Source organism: Camelus ferus, chromosome 30 (genome assembly GCF_009834535.1).
Source record: "Camelus ferus isolate YT-003-E chromosome 30, BCGSAC_Cfer_1.0, whole genome shotgun sequence".
NCBI lineage: Eukaryota > Metazoa > Chordata > Mammalia > Artiodactyla > Camelidae > Camelus > Camelus ferus.
This window is the reverse complement of record NC_045725.1, coordinates 12,004,837-12,021,702: the sequence shown is the minus strand read 5'-3', so window position 1 is coordinate 12,021,702 and position 16,866 is coordinate 12,004,837. Positions and strand designations below refer to the sequence as shown.

Here is a 16,866-nt window from a genome sequence, read left to right as displayed (position 1 = left end):
TTTTCATTCTTAGCCGTCTCTCCTACTGATGTAGCAGAATATGTCTACTTTATTCTCAAATAAATCTGCATTCTATACTTCCAGACAGCTACTCAAAGACCTATGCGTGTTATGTTAATGATTAGACATAACCGAATCCACAGATTAATATGTCTCCTAGTTACGTGAATCAGCTTTGTGGGGGGTTTACTAGGTTATCAGAGTTGGAAAAGGCTTCTCTATCTTCTGTTTCACCATCTTCATTTGAAGACATGACTCCCTAGGAACAAGAGGAAACACAGGTGGCCAAGGGCAGAGACCAACCTCTCGCGTCCCAGCCAGGGCTCCACTGCATCATACACAGCCTGTCTCTCCAGAGGCCAGACACACACACACACCAAAGCACACCACCCTCTTACACAGGGCTCCTCATGCAGAGCCCATCAGAGAAAGCATGATGAAGGAAGGAAACTGTGGGTCCTTCTCTGGTGGTCCCTAGATTTGACTTGGATTATTTCTTCAAACCTCCGTCCTCCCCTCCAGCTCTTCGCCTCCACTGCCTGGAGGCTGAACCCCACAGGCTGGGCTGTCCTCTTCTGAGAAACATAAGCCCCAAGGACCAGCAATTATCTCCCTAAGTCGAATGAGCCGAGCAGAAGCAGCCAGTGCCCCGCAGGCCCAGACGGGCAGGGCTCTGCTGCAGGCCTGAAATTGGGAGCAAAGGTCGGCTGTCATTTAGGAAGGAAGCCAGAAGAAAAGCCAGACATCCAGAAGTTCAGCACCTGCTCCTCCCTGGAGGTGGAGGGCCAGCTGGCCCAGCCTGGGGCAGCCCCTCTCCAGACCCACCTGCACGGCTGCCCCCCACCCCGGGGGCCGGGGAGGTTATCAGCAGTCACCTCTGTACTAGGGGGAAGCCACCAGCACCCAGAGGGGAGCAGTGCGTACCACTGAGAGGTCCAGAGCCACAGGCCAAGCTCGTCCAGGAGCACCCACTTTCTCATCAGCGGCTCCATCCCTCCTCTGCAAAGGTCACGGGGACTGACGGAGCCTTTCAGAGGCAGCCCCTTCCGCCAGACCCTAACTGACACAGCCCACAGGCACAGGCAGGGTCCCTGACCCCTCCCCCACCACGCCACCCCTCCCCCCCTTGCGGCGGCCAGCTCTCACGTGGCCGCCGTCCTTGAACCTGATCTGCCCCAACACATCAGGTCTTCTGCCTCCCATCTCCTCCACCGATTTTTCTGGATTCTGCTTCCCCTGCCAAAATGTGTGACGTGATTTTTTTCAAGTTTCGGGCCAATCTTGCTTTTTTTCCTCTCTTCTTCTTACTAGGCTGGAAATCTCAAGGACATCCCATCAATGAAACACATCAGTACCGTAAACCACACGTGTCTCGCAGAAGGGACGCCTTCCTTCCACTCAAGTCTCATCTCCTTCTGTTTCCAGGTTCCTTTTTTTTTTCATTAGCCACAGCCTGTCCCTATCACTCAATTAAATCAATCAGCCAACTGCAAGGTATCTTTTGCAAATTCTGACATCCTTCTTCCTACTTTGATTCCTCAGTTCCTGCTTTGACGTAGCCTGCAAATCAGACATTTCCCCACTCAGGACACCTCAGGGATTCTTGTCCTCTTATATCTCCATGACAGCACCTAGCATTCAACGCACAGGGACTGAAGAAAATACCTTTTATTAAATGGGTGCAAAAACTGATGAACGACTCAGTGATGCGGAGGAGAGAGAGCCCCGTGAGGGGGCCGCTGGCATCAGCAGAGGCACCCAAGTCTGCTCAGCTCAGCTCTGTGACCTTCTCTCTGTTGGGGCACCTCCCTCAGGTCCCAGCAGAGCCCCATGTTCTGAAGTCAACATTCCGCCTTCACTACTTCCTCCTGTTTGTCCTGCTCTCTCGTCTCTGGGATCTGCAGCCTCGGGGGAAACCGAGCTAGAAAGGGTCCCTGGCTAAGCCAAGACGCAGCCTGAGTCAAACGGCAGAGCGGAGAGTAGGGACATTCTTCTCCGCCCCAGGGCCCCCCAGCCCTGTACCCGCTGCCACCCAGCCTACTGACGCCGTCCCTTAAAACCTCTCTCACCTAGTCCGATGTGTTTATAAGCTGTCTTCTCTCTCTGAATTGCCTCAGGCAAGATTTGTTTTCACTCCTGGACTGTATTAGAAAGTGAAGGAGACAGCATTTAGTAAAAATTACCTCCTTTCATACAGTAAGATGCTGAACAAGGATTTTATAGGCGAGTTTCAGGAGAAAAGCTGAGAGCGCTGGCCAGTAAATTCACTCTATTTCTTATCACTCACATTAATAGGAGCCTACAATGTATTTTAAGATATTAAAATAAATGCACACGCGAAGGGAGGGTATAGTTCAAGTGGCAGAGTGCATGCTTAGCATGCATGAGGTCCTGGGGTCCATCCCCAGTCCCTCTGCCCAAAATAAATAAGCCTAATTACCTCCCCTCCTGGCCAAAATGATTAAAATAAACACACACACACACACACACATCTTAAGTTATCAAGGAAAATTCTGTATCCTCAGAAGGAAGCAAAAGAGAAACCACTGAACGCCCTCTCCTTCTGTTGTGTTTACTTTATTTCACACTCCATTCTAAGGGGATCCTCCAGCCCCCCACACTCTGGGTCTGGGTCCCAGCCTAACGGTGAGAGGAGAGAGGAGATGGGGTCTTTAAAAACAGCTTGATGGGTTTTCACCAATTTATAGAATCCATCACGTGTTCATTCCCGGACCTCTGCTCTCATCACCATAAAGGAGCAAAACCCACCCTTTGTTTATAAAGGGCCTCACCCGGCAAAGCAGGGGGACAGGAGGCAGGAGAGGGTGCGGCGAGGGCCGGCTGTGCAAGGCCAGAGGCCCCTGAAGCCGCAGGATCGCTTGAAAAGACGTGTCAGAGCATCTCTTAAATCTACGGAGAGGATTTTTATGCATTTTGTGGAACAGGACAGCAAAAGAGGACAGAAGCTCAAAGTTCAGGAATAAAAAGAAGAGCTTATAAAGCTTTCACAAGATTTGGACCAAACTATTCCTCTGGGTTCTCCGGCATCTAGCTATTTGGTTCCAGGTTACAGAGAAATGGAAGTGTTGAGAAGGCACCCCGCCCAAGGTCTTTGGGAGGGCAGGGTGGGAAAGCAAGGGTCTCGGGCGCTGCCTTGGGTTCCAGCTCCCCCGCGCCCTGCGGGAGGACCTGCTTTGGAGCTCGGAGGGCGGACCCGCTGGCACACCAGCTTCCCGACTCTGGGACCAGAGGCGAGCCACAGGGAGGCTTCTGCACCTCACGGGATACATCTGGACAGAGGGAATAACATCTCCACCGGGGTGGTGGTGGGGATTCAGTAGACAACGTACAGCGAGTGCTTGGCTAAGTTCCCAGCTGTGCTAAGTACCAAAGTGACGGTCCTTGCTCTGCTCGGGAAAGCAGTCTGCCGAGCCCGCTGTCCTCCCCAGTGATTCGGGTTTCCCACAAGAGAATGACTCTGCTCTGCCTCTGATGTGAGGCTCTGCTCTCCAGCAGGAAATCGGGAAACATCAGAGGCTGGACACCAAGGGCTCTCCAAGCCGACATCCAAGACCAGCAGGCCTAAGCTTCAGGAACCAGTGGGACCTTGTGTGACTTACGAAATGAGATGAGAACAGGAAGAAATATTCTTGTTAGCAGTCACTTTAATTTTTTTTTTCCGTTTTGTTTTTGCTTTTTTTTTTCACCCCCCGCCAAAGGATTAACGTGTAGGTTCTTAACCAAGGGGGTCCCCGTCTACAGCTGACAGCGGCAGCTGTAACTCTGAGTCTGCTGCAGAATGGCAGGGAATCGAATCAAAAAGAAAAGCAAGTGGACAACCTTTCCTCCGGGAGCACGAAACACAATACCAGCCCTTCGCCAAACCCGGCAGACCCCCAGCTCTGATTGGACGTTGCCTCGGAACAAAGGGAAATTGGTATTTAAAAAAAAAAAATCTTCTGAAAGCCAACTCAGCAGATGGTTTTTTCCTGGGCTCCATGAGGGGTGGGGGGATGGGGAGGTGGGGGTAAGGGAAAGATGCTGGGATAACACAACGGCCACCAGGATACAGATGACTGAGAAGTGACAAAGATGGGTAAAGAGGGCTGACCTCTCGCCCCAGAATTTCACAAAGGGCAATTACACCATGTGGTGGTGATCTGGACCAGGCTGCGATCGCTTCCAACCCGCAGCTGCCGTTTATCACAGCCGCGTCTGGGGACTTTATCCAACGCAGGGGAAGAGAGAGACAAGGAATGGTGGGTGGGATGGGGGAGGTATTGGAGGAAGCGTGGAAAAGTTTGATTAGAGACTACAGTTTGCTACGAATCCACTATAGGATAGTTCTACAGAAAAGCATCTATATTTCCACTGCACTTTTAACATTTCAGAACCACCTCACGACCATCCGTTCAGGTTATCTTCAATGAAACACGTAAAGAAAAGAGACAGAATTAGTCCCTTGTTAAACATGAGAAATCAGAGATTCACTTGTCAAAGGCAGAGGACTCAAAACCAGAAACCCCCAGCGTGGGGTAGCCATGCTCCCCTCAAGCCTCAGGCCGGACAGTTCTCATGGAACCTTGCTTTGGAGGAGCCTGCGCTGAATGCCACGTTTTCTGTCCAAACCTGGACACTTGAGAATACTTTGTGATCAGCTTCTATATTAAGTCACAGTGAGCCTGTTACCCGGAGCCCTGTCTCCGCACACCGCCAGCCATCGCTTCTTACCATGCCTCGCTGCTTTCCAGCAGGAAGGTGGCTGTGGGTGCAAGAAAGGAGCTGAGGGTCTGCGGGACGAAGCTGCCTCGCCCAGGCTCACCCACAGCCTAGACCAGGAGCAGGCAGCAGGACCAGCCAGGTGAGCTCACAGGACCCAGCTATTCTCTCCCTGAGGATGTGGTACCCGCAGGATCAGCTAAATCCCATCTTTCAATGATCACTTCCTGATGCCAGAAACCAGGAGACTGCGGGCTTGATGAGGGTTGGAGCTTCCCCAACCCCTTCCCCCCCCCCCCCCCCCCCCCCGGTAATCAGCTGTAACCTCAGGGCAAGCCAGCTAAAAGCTCTCGAAGTCCCTTCCTCAGTCTGTAAAACAGGGAGGAACAACAAGCTACTTCACGAACTGTCCTAAGAACAAACCAGAAAGAGGCCGCCGTTGGGCGATGTGAACGCTTCGTAAAGGTGCTGGGCAGACATGACGGCTGCCACCAAGTTTCCACACCGTGCACTCTTTCAAACACTCATTTTGACAGTTTGTTATACTGTCCTGGGTTTTGCCCTAAATGCCCTGAGACCAGTTCTTCCTAATGAGAACTGTCTACACCCCACACAGCATTTATGCTGAACACACCATACGACTCTGTAGACGCGTGTAAAATTGAGATGCTTCAGCTCTGCTACAGTGGATCTGGATGAGAACACAAAAAAAGGCAGCATGATCAAAGGGTTCAGATGCTTCTAAGAAACCAAAGCGAAATACACAGGGCTGACTAGGCAGAAGCTGTTTTGATAAAGAGAGTTTCCCATCAAACTATCTCCACTGGCACAGAGCTACCAAGGCTGGGAGCACCCGGGCTGGGAAATAAAAGATGTAACTTCTGTCCTCAGAGAGTTTACACCACAACTGAGAAAACAGTACCTTACATCCGACACCACACGTCCAACAGCCTTTCACTGAGATCCAAAAAGGCCAAACTGTAAATGAGAAGCCAGGTTCACAGCCGGTGGAGAGCCATCCAGAGACGCCCCGGCCGGGAAGGCACAGAAGAGGAACTCAGAAGACCATCTTCATGTCCCAGCTGCCCTATTTCTGTGCTTCTTCTGCCGGGGCCACAGACCCAGACCAGACCATCTGACCAGTATTTGATTCAGATCCCTGCCGAGACCTGTGCCCAAAGAGATAGTGCAAACACCTGCATTTTGGCCCAAAGAACCCACTGTATGTAGGATGCGATGACTTGGACCAGCAGAAGCAGCACAAGCAGCAGTATGAAATCAGAGCGTCTCCTTGGCCTTGAGCTCAGTATACGCCAGCAGTGATGAAGCTGCTGGAGAGCTGGCACCGCCCGGGGTCCTGTTAACAGAGGCATTACGCTCAGAGCAGAAGAGGTCACAGTCCCCTGCAGGGCCAGACCACCTCCCGGTATTGCCCTCTGCTCGTGAGCCCTCCCCACCTGTGCAGTTTAGGAAGGACAGTGACAAACGGGCATTCCTAGCACAGGAAGCAAGATGCTTCGGTCTCAGGAAACCACAGAATCCCAGGAACTGGAAATACTCAGGCTTTAAAAGATGACTTTAGTGCAACATAAGAAAGAGCTTTACTAAAACCAGAGCTGCCTCAAGAGGTGGCATTGAGTCTCCTCCCTGAGGGCCACTGAGCAGCAGCCAAACAACCATCCATGACGGACTTGGGGAGGTGGTTTTTGTTTGTTTAGGACGGATGCTAAAATGGAAGTGTTCAGAGGCTCGCTCTTCTGACTCTCTGTGAAGTCCGTGATTCTGAAAGTGTGACCCAACTATGGACACATTCCTGTCTTGTGACCCGTAGCTTCTGTGTCTGGCCTTTGCCTGCCTTCTGACCTGGCGCCAGATTCTAGCCTGTCACCTCAACAGATTTAACTCCTGGTTCTCAGTCCCTTTCTGGATCTCCTGAGCTTGGCTTCCTTCGTGACCCAGTGGCACCCACATCCCAGCATGAGGCCAACCTGCCACTTACTCGGTGGCCACAATCCAGCAGGGACCTGATGGCGCGAGAAAAAGCCACACCTCCAGATAAACTGGTGTCTACTCCTTTGCTCCCCTAAAAGGACAAGGATGGAGAAATCACAGAGATTCCCACTGTATGCTACAAACAGATCCCTGCAGCTACACCCAGGATCCACCACGAGAAGCAACTCCTTTAAGTCGGTTCTCCAGGAATGTAGCCCGTTGTGAAAAACGCAGAAACCCCCAAGCTGGGTTCTCATTCCCAGCAACAAACAAACGAACTAACTGGCCCCGCACGAAAGGCTGCCCACACCCCCGGGCAGATTCCCATCTGCAACTGGTTACTCCTTATCGGCAAGGCACCGTGGCCCACCCTGGGGACAGAACTTCTGTCTGCCCATGTCCCTTCAAGAATCCTCTACCCCCTCTTCTCCACCTCTGATCCCTCCCCCTAACTGTGAAACTGGCTACGAGCTTGAGGGAGAGTCAAAGAAGACGATGTGGGGAAAACCCAATAAACAAGGCCTAGAGAACACACTGAAGGAACCGCATTTGATACTAACGATGATTACCGAGTGGCCTCACGGGCCGGGTACCAAGATGGGAACTGCCTGGACTTCTCAGAGTCAATAAAGGCGTGCATTGTTCCCCCCGCTGAGGTCACAGGCTGGTGGGGAGGAGAGGGAAGTGAGTCTGGGGAGGAAGCGGCGGGCAGGAAAAAAAACAAAACAAACCTGGGACTTCAGAGACAAAGGCACACTTAGGTACACGCGGGGGCCCCTGCCTTCACTGGGCGAGACCCAGTGGAGTACGAGGGAAAGTCGGAGGAGCCCTAGGAGTGATGCTGTCCAGACCTGCCCTCTGCGCTCCGGCTGTCCGTGTTCCGACACGCTCTGACAGCAGCCTCAGCTTGCACCGCAAGATCGCTGCTTCACCAGCCAGCACGAGTTCAGACTCCCGAGCACGCTGGGCACGACTGCTGGTCCATGCAGGTGTCTGCATGCTGCGTCGGTCTGCACACCTCCCGGGAACCCGGCGCTGCTGGACTTCTGCCCTCCCCGCTGACAGCCACTGGTTCCCCCTGGGTGGTTGGGTGCCCAAGGCCTTAATGCCACCTTCCAAGGCAAGTCACCCTGAGGACCCAACAAGCTGAAACCATATCCCCAGAGCAGTCTGGCCATGTGCAAACTGTAACATGAAGTCTGAGCTGAGTGTGGATAAACAAACCCCCTACAGACACAAGCCTTCACTGCCTCGTGCCATTTCATTTCTGCAGGTAAGGCAGTCAGGAGCCTGAAGCAAGGCCTGGCTCTCAGAGAACCTCCCTGCAGCTCCCCAGCCCCATGCTCTCCGCCATGGGGGCCCTTAACCAGACCGGGGACTTCCTGACCAAAGCCACTCATGTCTCACGAGCAAGCGAGGCTGCAGGGGGACGTCCTGGGATGCCCTGCATTGTGGTACAGACAGATGTTTTTCACTGAAAGTTGCAGGACTCAGAAGAATCAGAGGATGGGGCAGAGAAGGGCAAAAAGGGATTGTTTCTCTGGCCTTTTATTAAAGAGAAAAAAAAGGCAACGTAATTGAAGGTCCACTGGAAATGCAGCCATGAGAGGACTTTTCGAGGCTGCAGGATTGTGATGGTGGAGAAGGGGGTGACTCTGCAAATGCTGGGAGCGTGGCAGGGGTGCAAGGAAACACAGCTGAACCCCACTTGGTTGTTCTCATGACACTGCTTTGAAAGTTTCATCTTGAGTCATGCTTTGAGCTCAGCAGCGATCCTGGTTTGGCAGATAAGTGACCACAGAGATAAAAAGACCTTTGAATTGTCTCTAAATAAATCCACATAGCAATTCCCACCACCACCAACACCAAAAAAAAAAAAGCATGCTTTCTTAGTAGACGCTTGCACAGGCATCAGACATAAGACACGGGCAATGCCCCCCAGCTAACACAATTTAACACAGCCACGAGCAATATTAAAACAGGATCAACATAAAGAAACACACAGCTTCTGAGACAGCCCACACCTCCTCAGCACTCAGCACCCCCGCAAACGAGTGACTCCATCAGAACGGAAGTTTTCCTGCTTGGTTACTCGGACAGGTTTATCTCCAATGGCATGGCGTTCACCAAAGAACGTTCACTGGAGAAGTCCAAAATGAGACTGATTACCGAGAGGAGAAGAGCCAGCAGGGCGCTTCAAACCCCCAGAGGATCCCAAACACGGGAGGAAGAAAAGAAACCTACCAGGCGGGAAGCAGGGAGCCAGACATTCCTGGAATAGCCTCGTGGAATGCAAGCTTGATAAATCTCACCACTTTTTAAGCTCAAGTCTGACATTCGCTCCCATGATTTCAGGCCTTTTGACACAGGGGCAAAAAAGAAACAATCTGATGGCAGAACAATGGGTCTAAAGAGAGGTCAACAATTTTGTTTATAGTAACTCGTTTTCTTAAAGAGAAAGACTTGCCTCATCTAACAGAATGACTTAAAGTTTCTAGTTTTTAGAACCGAAATCAAGCTTCAGGGGTCAAAAGTTTTTTTTTTTTTTTTTCATTCAAAAAAGTTTTTTTTAACATGCAGAAACTAAGATCCAGGAAGGTAAAGCAGTCTTACCGAAATTATTAATAACAGGGGCAAAGCTAGTGCCCAGGACTCCAGTCCCCAAGTCCACTGCTCTTTCCCAGACACCAACTCCTGATGAGAAACGTTACCTGTTGCTCCGTGGATACAGTTACTTTGTGGAGAAGGTCATTCACCACCCTCCACATGGCTTTAGCTATAAAATATAGAGAGAAACCTATCAGGAAACAAAATTCCCAGGGACCCTGATGAATAGATATGAATGTGCTGCTTTAAAAAAAAATCTATAGAGAGAAAACATAAAATTAAACAAGAGGGGAAATTTATCCTCTTGTGTAGAAAAGCTGGCAAGACCGGCTTTCCTAGTCAGGCTGTTGGTGTCGTGGGGGAAGCAATCATACTTTCAGGAGTTCAAGATGCCACATTCCCACCCCTGGAAGAATGGAGGGCAAGTCCTCGGTCAAGCGATGCACCTGGGAGTGACCAGGGAAGGTGCTAAGCAAAACAATGGTGAGAGAGGGACCCCTGAGCCTTAAGAGGGGTGTGGGGCTCTCTGTTTGAGGCTCAGGACCACCTGCCAGAGTGGAGGAGACAGTGACAGCTCAGATGTCCAGCAGTCTGAGCCACCGTTCATCTCCCGCTCAACGCGCCCTCTTAGAGCCCCCTCCAAACTTACAGGCCACAGAGGGTCAGAGATAAACGTGCCTCTCAGCAGTCCACAGGGCAAACGGAGAGCCCTCGTGCAGCCCTCCTCTCTGACAGCTGCGTCTCCAGACAATGCTTTCACGCTTCTCCGCCCCACGTCACTGTCGCCATTTTCCCCTGGACCCTCAGCCCGTCCCTTCCCCAGCTCAAAGCTTGCCAGGCAGTCCCATTACTTACAGAATGAAATGCAAATCTCTTTATTTATTTGATATTCCTCATTCTCTGCAATCCGATGCCAGCCTAGCTTCCAGTCTACATTATCCCAAAAGCCTTTTTTTCTACCCACATTTTGAGTATTTGACAAAAAGAAGGTGCTATTTGAAGAATCAGTAAGTGGAGCGTGACCTATCAGACCCCCTGACAGAGGGTCATGCGTGCTCAGAACGGAACACAAGACGGAGGATGCTGGTCTAGGTGGGGTCACTAAGAATGAATGGTGAACGTGTTTCTAGGACCATGGCTGGCACCTGAGGGACGTGAGGCTGAAATTCCTGCCGCTGGAGAAAACAGGTTCTCCTGATGAAGCTAGGGAAAAGGGAAAATGAAGTCCAAAGAAACAAAATGTAAGTTGTATTTTGGTTAAAAACAAGTGAAAATATATACGCACAATAAAGGAAAAAAAAAAAATAAGACCTGTAACTCATGAGACTTTGAAAGCTCTCTCAAACATCCCGGAACACTTGAAGTTAAAGACAGTGAGCCAGGCTGTGATCCTGCCCCGCTAGCCAGGGTGGGAAAGTGGGAGAGAAACACCCTTGTCCTGGGCCCTCACCTCCCAGCAGTCCTTTCAAGTGTGGTCACTCAGGACCTGGAGTCCAGCATCAGCCTTACAGTCAAGAAAAACTGACTTCAAAGCCAACCCTGCTCCTGCTTATTTGAAGCCACTGAGCCTCAATTTCTTCATTTGTTAACAAATAATGTCTACCTGACAGGATCATTAAAAGGACTAACAGAGAAAGTGAATACTAGCCAAGAGTCTGCCCCTAGCTCAGTCAGTTGGAACTATTACTATGATACGTGCTCTGTAAATTACCCACATTTTCCTAAAATCTTCCATTGAGTTATACCATGTGGAAATATCATCTCCATTTGGTAGATGAGGAAACCGGGGCTTTCGCAAGGTTATACTCCAGGTCCAAAGTCACAGAGCCAGTTGGTGCAGATGACCGCACCACATCTCCCACCCCGGGTCACTGTGCGATGCTCGTCTGTCCAACACATGCTGGTGAACCTGCCTCTTACAAATCCATCACTGTTGGAACATTCTAAGCTCGCATGTGGTGCCTGAATGTGCTTCTAGAGATTCATCCTCATGTTCTCTGTTGTTTTTATTGAGTGCCCTAGTAGGGAAGTAGAGGATGTTTAAGGCATCACACCACTTACCTGAGTTAAGTCTAAGATGCAACAAGGTGGGTGCTGTGACAGAAACCTGGGTGCATCACGGTCCACCGGCAATGGAGGACCCCCTGGAGGACAGCTCCGAGGCCCTGTAGCATGTCCTGAGCTCTCTTTCAGCCCCTACTTCTTACCAAATTCTGCTCTGACACTTCCCATAAATCCATTCTTCATATACCTTCTTCCAGATAGCATCTCAACCACCATCCTAATTTTATACAGAAGGGAGGTGACCTGTCCACTGGTTAGAAGAGTCCATGTGCCCTTGAGCCAGTGAGGTGGTGTTTTCATGGGTTCCTCCTAATATCTTACTACAGGAGTGCCCGTGTTATCTGAAAATCTGTAACAAGTCTCCAGTTTGGAGGATCGGACCTATGTTGGAAATTTGGAATAAAGCTCTTAAGGATACCACACAGGTATCTTCACCCCTAAGCAGTAGAACATGTACAAACAGAAACGGCGAGAACTAGCAGTGACACACTAGGTGTAATGCAGGAACCATCATTACCCTACAGAACGCTCTTTTTACAAAAAAAAATAAAAGAAAGATAAAAAAATCATTTGGGATCCAATATAAGCTGTCTTTGCCTAAGGCTGTCAAACAATGACTCGAATAAAATCAATCGGTCTGCAAAAGGAAAATACCAACAACATAGTGCATGATGATTAACACTCATTTTTTTTTTCCCATCAGCCTCAACAGAGCCTTTTCCCAGCTCTGGGCAAAGGCCCTGCATCCCAGGGGCCCCTCAGTGCACACTTCTTCGATGAGCAGCCTCCCTCCCAATGAGAGATCCGGGACTAGATTTTAGAGGGAGACACTGATCTGTTGCTTACAAGACGCCACCCTCATCCTTTTCTCAATCCTAAATCACTGGTCACGTACTTCCCACTCATACCAGGAAATACATTCTGCAAGCCCATGCCCGTGAACTTTTCTATACAAATGGCAGGCGAGGTCGCCACCTCCCCGTCACAGCTTCGGCTTCTGCTTGCTCCTTGTTTGCAAACTTGAAGGGGAATAAAGTTAATATTCTAATCCAATAGAGATCAGAGAACTTCCTATCACCCATCTATCAAGTGATTAAGACCCAGGACTAATAACTTCATTTTCTGGAAAGTACCAGCTCGAGGCGCAAATAAATGTAGGAAGGATAAAGAAATGCAATGTGAAGGAAGCTTCTAAAAGTTTTAAATTTCCACAGATATCCCCATCACAGCACCAGCATAATGCCGCACTGTGCGCTGGATTTCAGCCCTTCCCTTTCCTTTCTTCTCCCTCCCATTGCTGAGGCTCAGGAACATACTTGGGAAGTCACATATTCAAAGAAGAGGTTCCATCTCTCTTTCCAATAAAGCACACAGACAGCATCCAGCTTTTCTGGGGTGAGAATGACCAGCCCAAGAATTTCAGACATGAGAGTGAAGGTCCCTTGCACATTTCAGCTTGGAACTCGCCCCTAGGTCACAAATCCAAGTTTTACCCTGGGGAGTTCCAACAGGCAGAAGGCTGTATTTGGGGACAGTCCTACGGCCTTAGGGAAAGCAGTGCCTAATCAGGACAACTGAAGTCTCTTTCTAGGATAGTGAATGTGGGTTTGCACACCCAAAACTGTGGGCTGTTGATGGAATTCTGGCAGTGGTGAGGATGAAGGGAAAACAGTTACTTCAGTTTCCAAGATTGCCCACCCACACAAAAACTCAACAACACTCTTTGCGCCATCTCAGTAACCAGAGACAAAGATACTCATTTTCAAAGCTGAAGCTGGACCCAACTCCACAGCAAAGCCTCAGTTTCTAAATGGAGACTGCTTGCATTGCTTTGTACCTGCTTGCAGGAATCTCAAAAGCTTCCACATGCACCTAGATAACCTTTGGTTTTACGACAGAGAACCCAGGAAGCAATGCAAAGTTGTTTGGGGAGAGGAGAGAGGTGAGCGCTACCTCTGTGCTACGTGAAAACAAACCAGTTTCTGAAAATCCCTTTGTGTTTCAGATGTTAAAGGAAGATGGGCAGCCGGCTCACCCGGGACCAAGGGGGTCCTGGATACAGGACTGTCTCTTTAAACACCAAGCTAGCCTGAGCAAACTGGAAGGTGTTGCTCGCCCTAGAAAGTCTCTTCTAGTCCAAGCTTTTGGATTTTAACTGCAGCAAATCAGCCAAAACACCTAACATAAGGAAGGACACAAGCCCTGCACTAAAGAAACGACATGATTCTTGGCAGTTTTACTGAAAATGACTACCCTGAAAAAACAAACACTGGCAACAGAAATACTAGATTATTCTCGGCCTATACGAAAAAGAGGTTCATTCATTCATACGTGGCACTTTTATCTTCCATCATGTCTAGAGCCCAAACAAACAATAAGATGTAAGAGACAATTATACAAACTCTGGTTAACACCTAACTACCTAGAACCCCAAAGCTCTGCCGGCAAGAGGACCCCTTTCAGAGCCATTCACAAGACTCAGAGATTCTTGGAAACAAAACCTTCCTAGATGAAGGCAGTCCCCCACCATCATAACCGAGTGCCACAGCCCTCCCAGGACGGAGGTCTCTGTAACACTTTGTGACACAAAACAAATACAGTGAAGCATGGATCTGCACGTTCCCAACAAAACAACATCACCAGGCACCTGGAGACGTTTATGAGGAAAATGACAACGAATTAAGTTCACTAAACATCTCATCTTAAAAGTCTACAATGTGTTAGAGAAATATTCAGGTCATTCCCCTGCCCCTTCCCTTTCCCCATGTCCAGCTCTGAAGCTCACCCCTGGCTTCCAGAATAACGACTGCTCAGCCCCCTGAAAGCCTCATTTACTATGAAGACTGGACTTCCTCGGTCAAGTAAGGGACTTGTCTGTTTTAGAAAGATTTACAGCAGTGATTGAAACCAAAAGGAGGTTGTTAACAGTTCTTAGCTGTTCTGATGGACCACAATTTTTCAACATTCCACTCTTGGCTATGAGAACAAGCACAAACATTAAGAAAAAAAAAAAAAGACACTTTCAAAATTCTGTCACAGCTTAGCCAGATCTGACCCAGCCAACTGGCTGCTACAATAAATAGGAATTTTCAGGATCATAATTCTAGTAAAGTCATATTAATTCACTAGATACGATACCAAGGTATCAGAGACATTTCTTCTGGAGGCCCCAAGTATTCCATCAAGGAGATGGGTAATTCATAAGAAAAATAAGTAATAAGCAAATAGACCCTTAAAATTTGAGGATAAACTGGCAAAAAAACAAACAAGCAAAAATCTCGTAAACGGGCTCCCTACCTTCTTTTTGGAGTGGCTTCTTTCCTCCTCCTTCGCGCCTTTGCTATTTTTCCCAGCACGGGACACCTTCTGGTCCCCAGACTGCTTGATGGTGATCTTGATCTCAGGTGGGCATATATAGTTCTCCAGATTTTTGGGGGGTTTCTTGGCCCGCTTTGTGGTCTGAATCTTCAGCTTCAGACTCCCCTCTGTGAAGTTGGCCTCCTTGATAGAAAACTCCTGTTCTTCGAGGCCATCTCCTGCCACCCATTTCTCACTGTCCGCATTGGAGTTGGAATCCACATCCCGCCCTGAGCCCAGTTCGTCCTCCTCCTCTGGCTCCATGCGTTCTCCGCCTCCTGGGATCCCCTTCCCAGTTTCTGGAGCAGAGAGCAACGGTTCCCCTGCACAGCCAGGAGCAGTCGGGGGCTTGGCCGAGGAGACTGGCAGGAATTCCGACTCGCTCCCCCTTTGCCGGGAGCTGCTTAAGATTTCCCTGGACTCCATGACAATCCTACAGTCTTCAGGGGTTCTCAGGAGGGGGAGGGGGGAAAGGGAGAAGGGGAAGGTGAGGAGTGAGGAGAGAGGGCACCTCAAATTCCAACGACAAAGTGGTCCAGCTGCTGGGTTCAGAGTCCCAGGGATGGAGACACGGTAAGGTTGTTCAGGAGAGATCAGATCTGCAACTGAGAAGCAGAGAAATAATTAGCCATGGCAGGATGGCACATGTCCTCAATGGCAACTCAACCTAAGCTGCAGAAGCCCCAGCCCACTTACTGATGGCATCAGGGAAAAAAAATGATTGGAAAGAAATCAAACCAGAAAGGGCATGTTCCCAAATCAGATTATGTTGGAGCAGAGGGGGAAATACACACACACACACACACACACACACACACAGCCTTTCGTTGAATTGTTATTAATTTTCATGGCTGTGGGCCCAAGAGTAAAGGTCAGAGAGGTAAGTCCTCCTGTCCAGTGACAAACTAGAATTCCCTTACACTAAAGCCACAGCCGGCTGAGTCACCATCAAAACCGACCACGGCGAAAGGAAGTCTAAGGGCTGGTACTCAGGTCTGTGCGAACGGCACCTGCTGGCCTCTTGCACAACTTCCTTCCCACATGTGAGGAACGGTCTGCACAGCTGAACACAACCTCAGGCTGCCTGAACCAAGCTCTCCACCCCCTCGGAGGAAGCAGAGTTGATATCTGGACCATCTTTCTTCATCATTTTTCGTTATGAATTATTTTAATTACGCACGCATCTTATCTTTATTTCTTAAAACAAATGCACAACTTATGTGCGGATCAGTAAAGGGAAAACAAAAAGTTCAGTGGGAGGTTACTTCGAAAGCTGTGACTGATGCCAAACAAACGCTAAAAGTGTTTCTGACACAAAAGATATTTAATCATTATCAATCATTTAGATAAAAATAGCCATTCGAGACCGTTTAAATTCCCTTTCCAGTCCTTAAATAAAGTGACATTTTGTCTACACAACAACAAAAAAAAAAGAGAAGGAGGGAGAGGGAGCCTTTCACAGGCCTTTGGAAGTGTCAGGAATTCCCCACTCCACTGCAGGATCTCCCATTCTGTCTTCCTCCCTCCAAATCGTCAGAGGATCAGCTAAACTACCCTTCACCCTTATTCATTCCCATTATTACCAATTTCATATTCATCATTTTCAAAGCCCAAGTGTTCATTCTCAAGAGAAAACCTAGAGCCCTGGGGCTGCCCCAAACTTCAAGACATCGTGCCCTTTCACCCCTTGTAGGGTTGTAGGTCAGATCACATCCAAGCCTTCACAAATGGCTGAACACGACAGCATACCTTAGGTCGCTGCCTCGGAGCCCATGAATTTAGGGAATTGACCAGCAAATGTGCCCACCAGAAAATTCCAACAATGTCTGCCAAGACACCTTTAGAACAGCCAAGGACTGGAAAACTGAAGACCAAGCGGGTACTTCCTCCCTCTGGAATCAGTACATTTTCAGCTGATGCCCCATGAGGAAGCCAATCAGCAAGGTAGCCAGGGCCTCACCGTGGACCCTGTCCCTCTCGTCCCCCCCGAGAAGCCCAGGAACAGACTTGGCTCCTGGAAATTTCCCAGCCCTGCAGAAAGACACATTTACAACTGCTTCCACTTAGGGGAAAACCCAATGAATGCAGCACTTCTGCAAAAGGAGAGGCTGCCTGGTGACAGCATGA

The 16,866-nt window shown here is 49.4% G+C and overlaps 1 protein-coding gene across 3 annotated transcripts in view; it reads right to left on the bottom strand.

Moving 5' to 3' along the window:
• The window catches only part of SETBP1 (SET binding protein 1), a 363,259-nt gene that overhangs the window by 326,148 nt on the left and 20,245 nt on the right, over positions 1–16,866 (bottom strand). For all 3 annotated transcript variants that reach the window (XM_032470525.1, XM_032470524.1, XM_032470523.1), the window contains exon 2: positions 14,680–15,344. In XM_032470525.1, coding sequence (XP_032326416.1) covers positions 14,680–15,165 — 486 coding nt within the window. In that variant the 5' untranslated portion in view covers positions 15,166–15,344. The remainder of the gene's footprint in view (positions 1–14,679; positions 15,345–16,866) is intronic.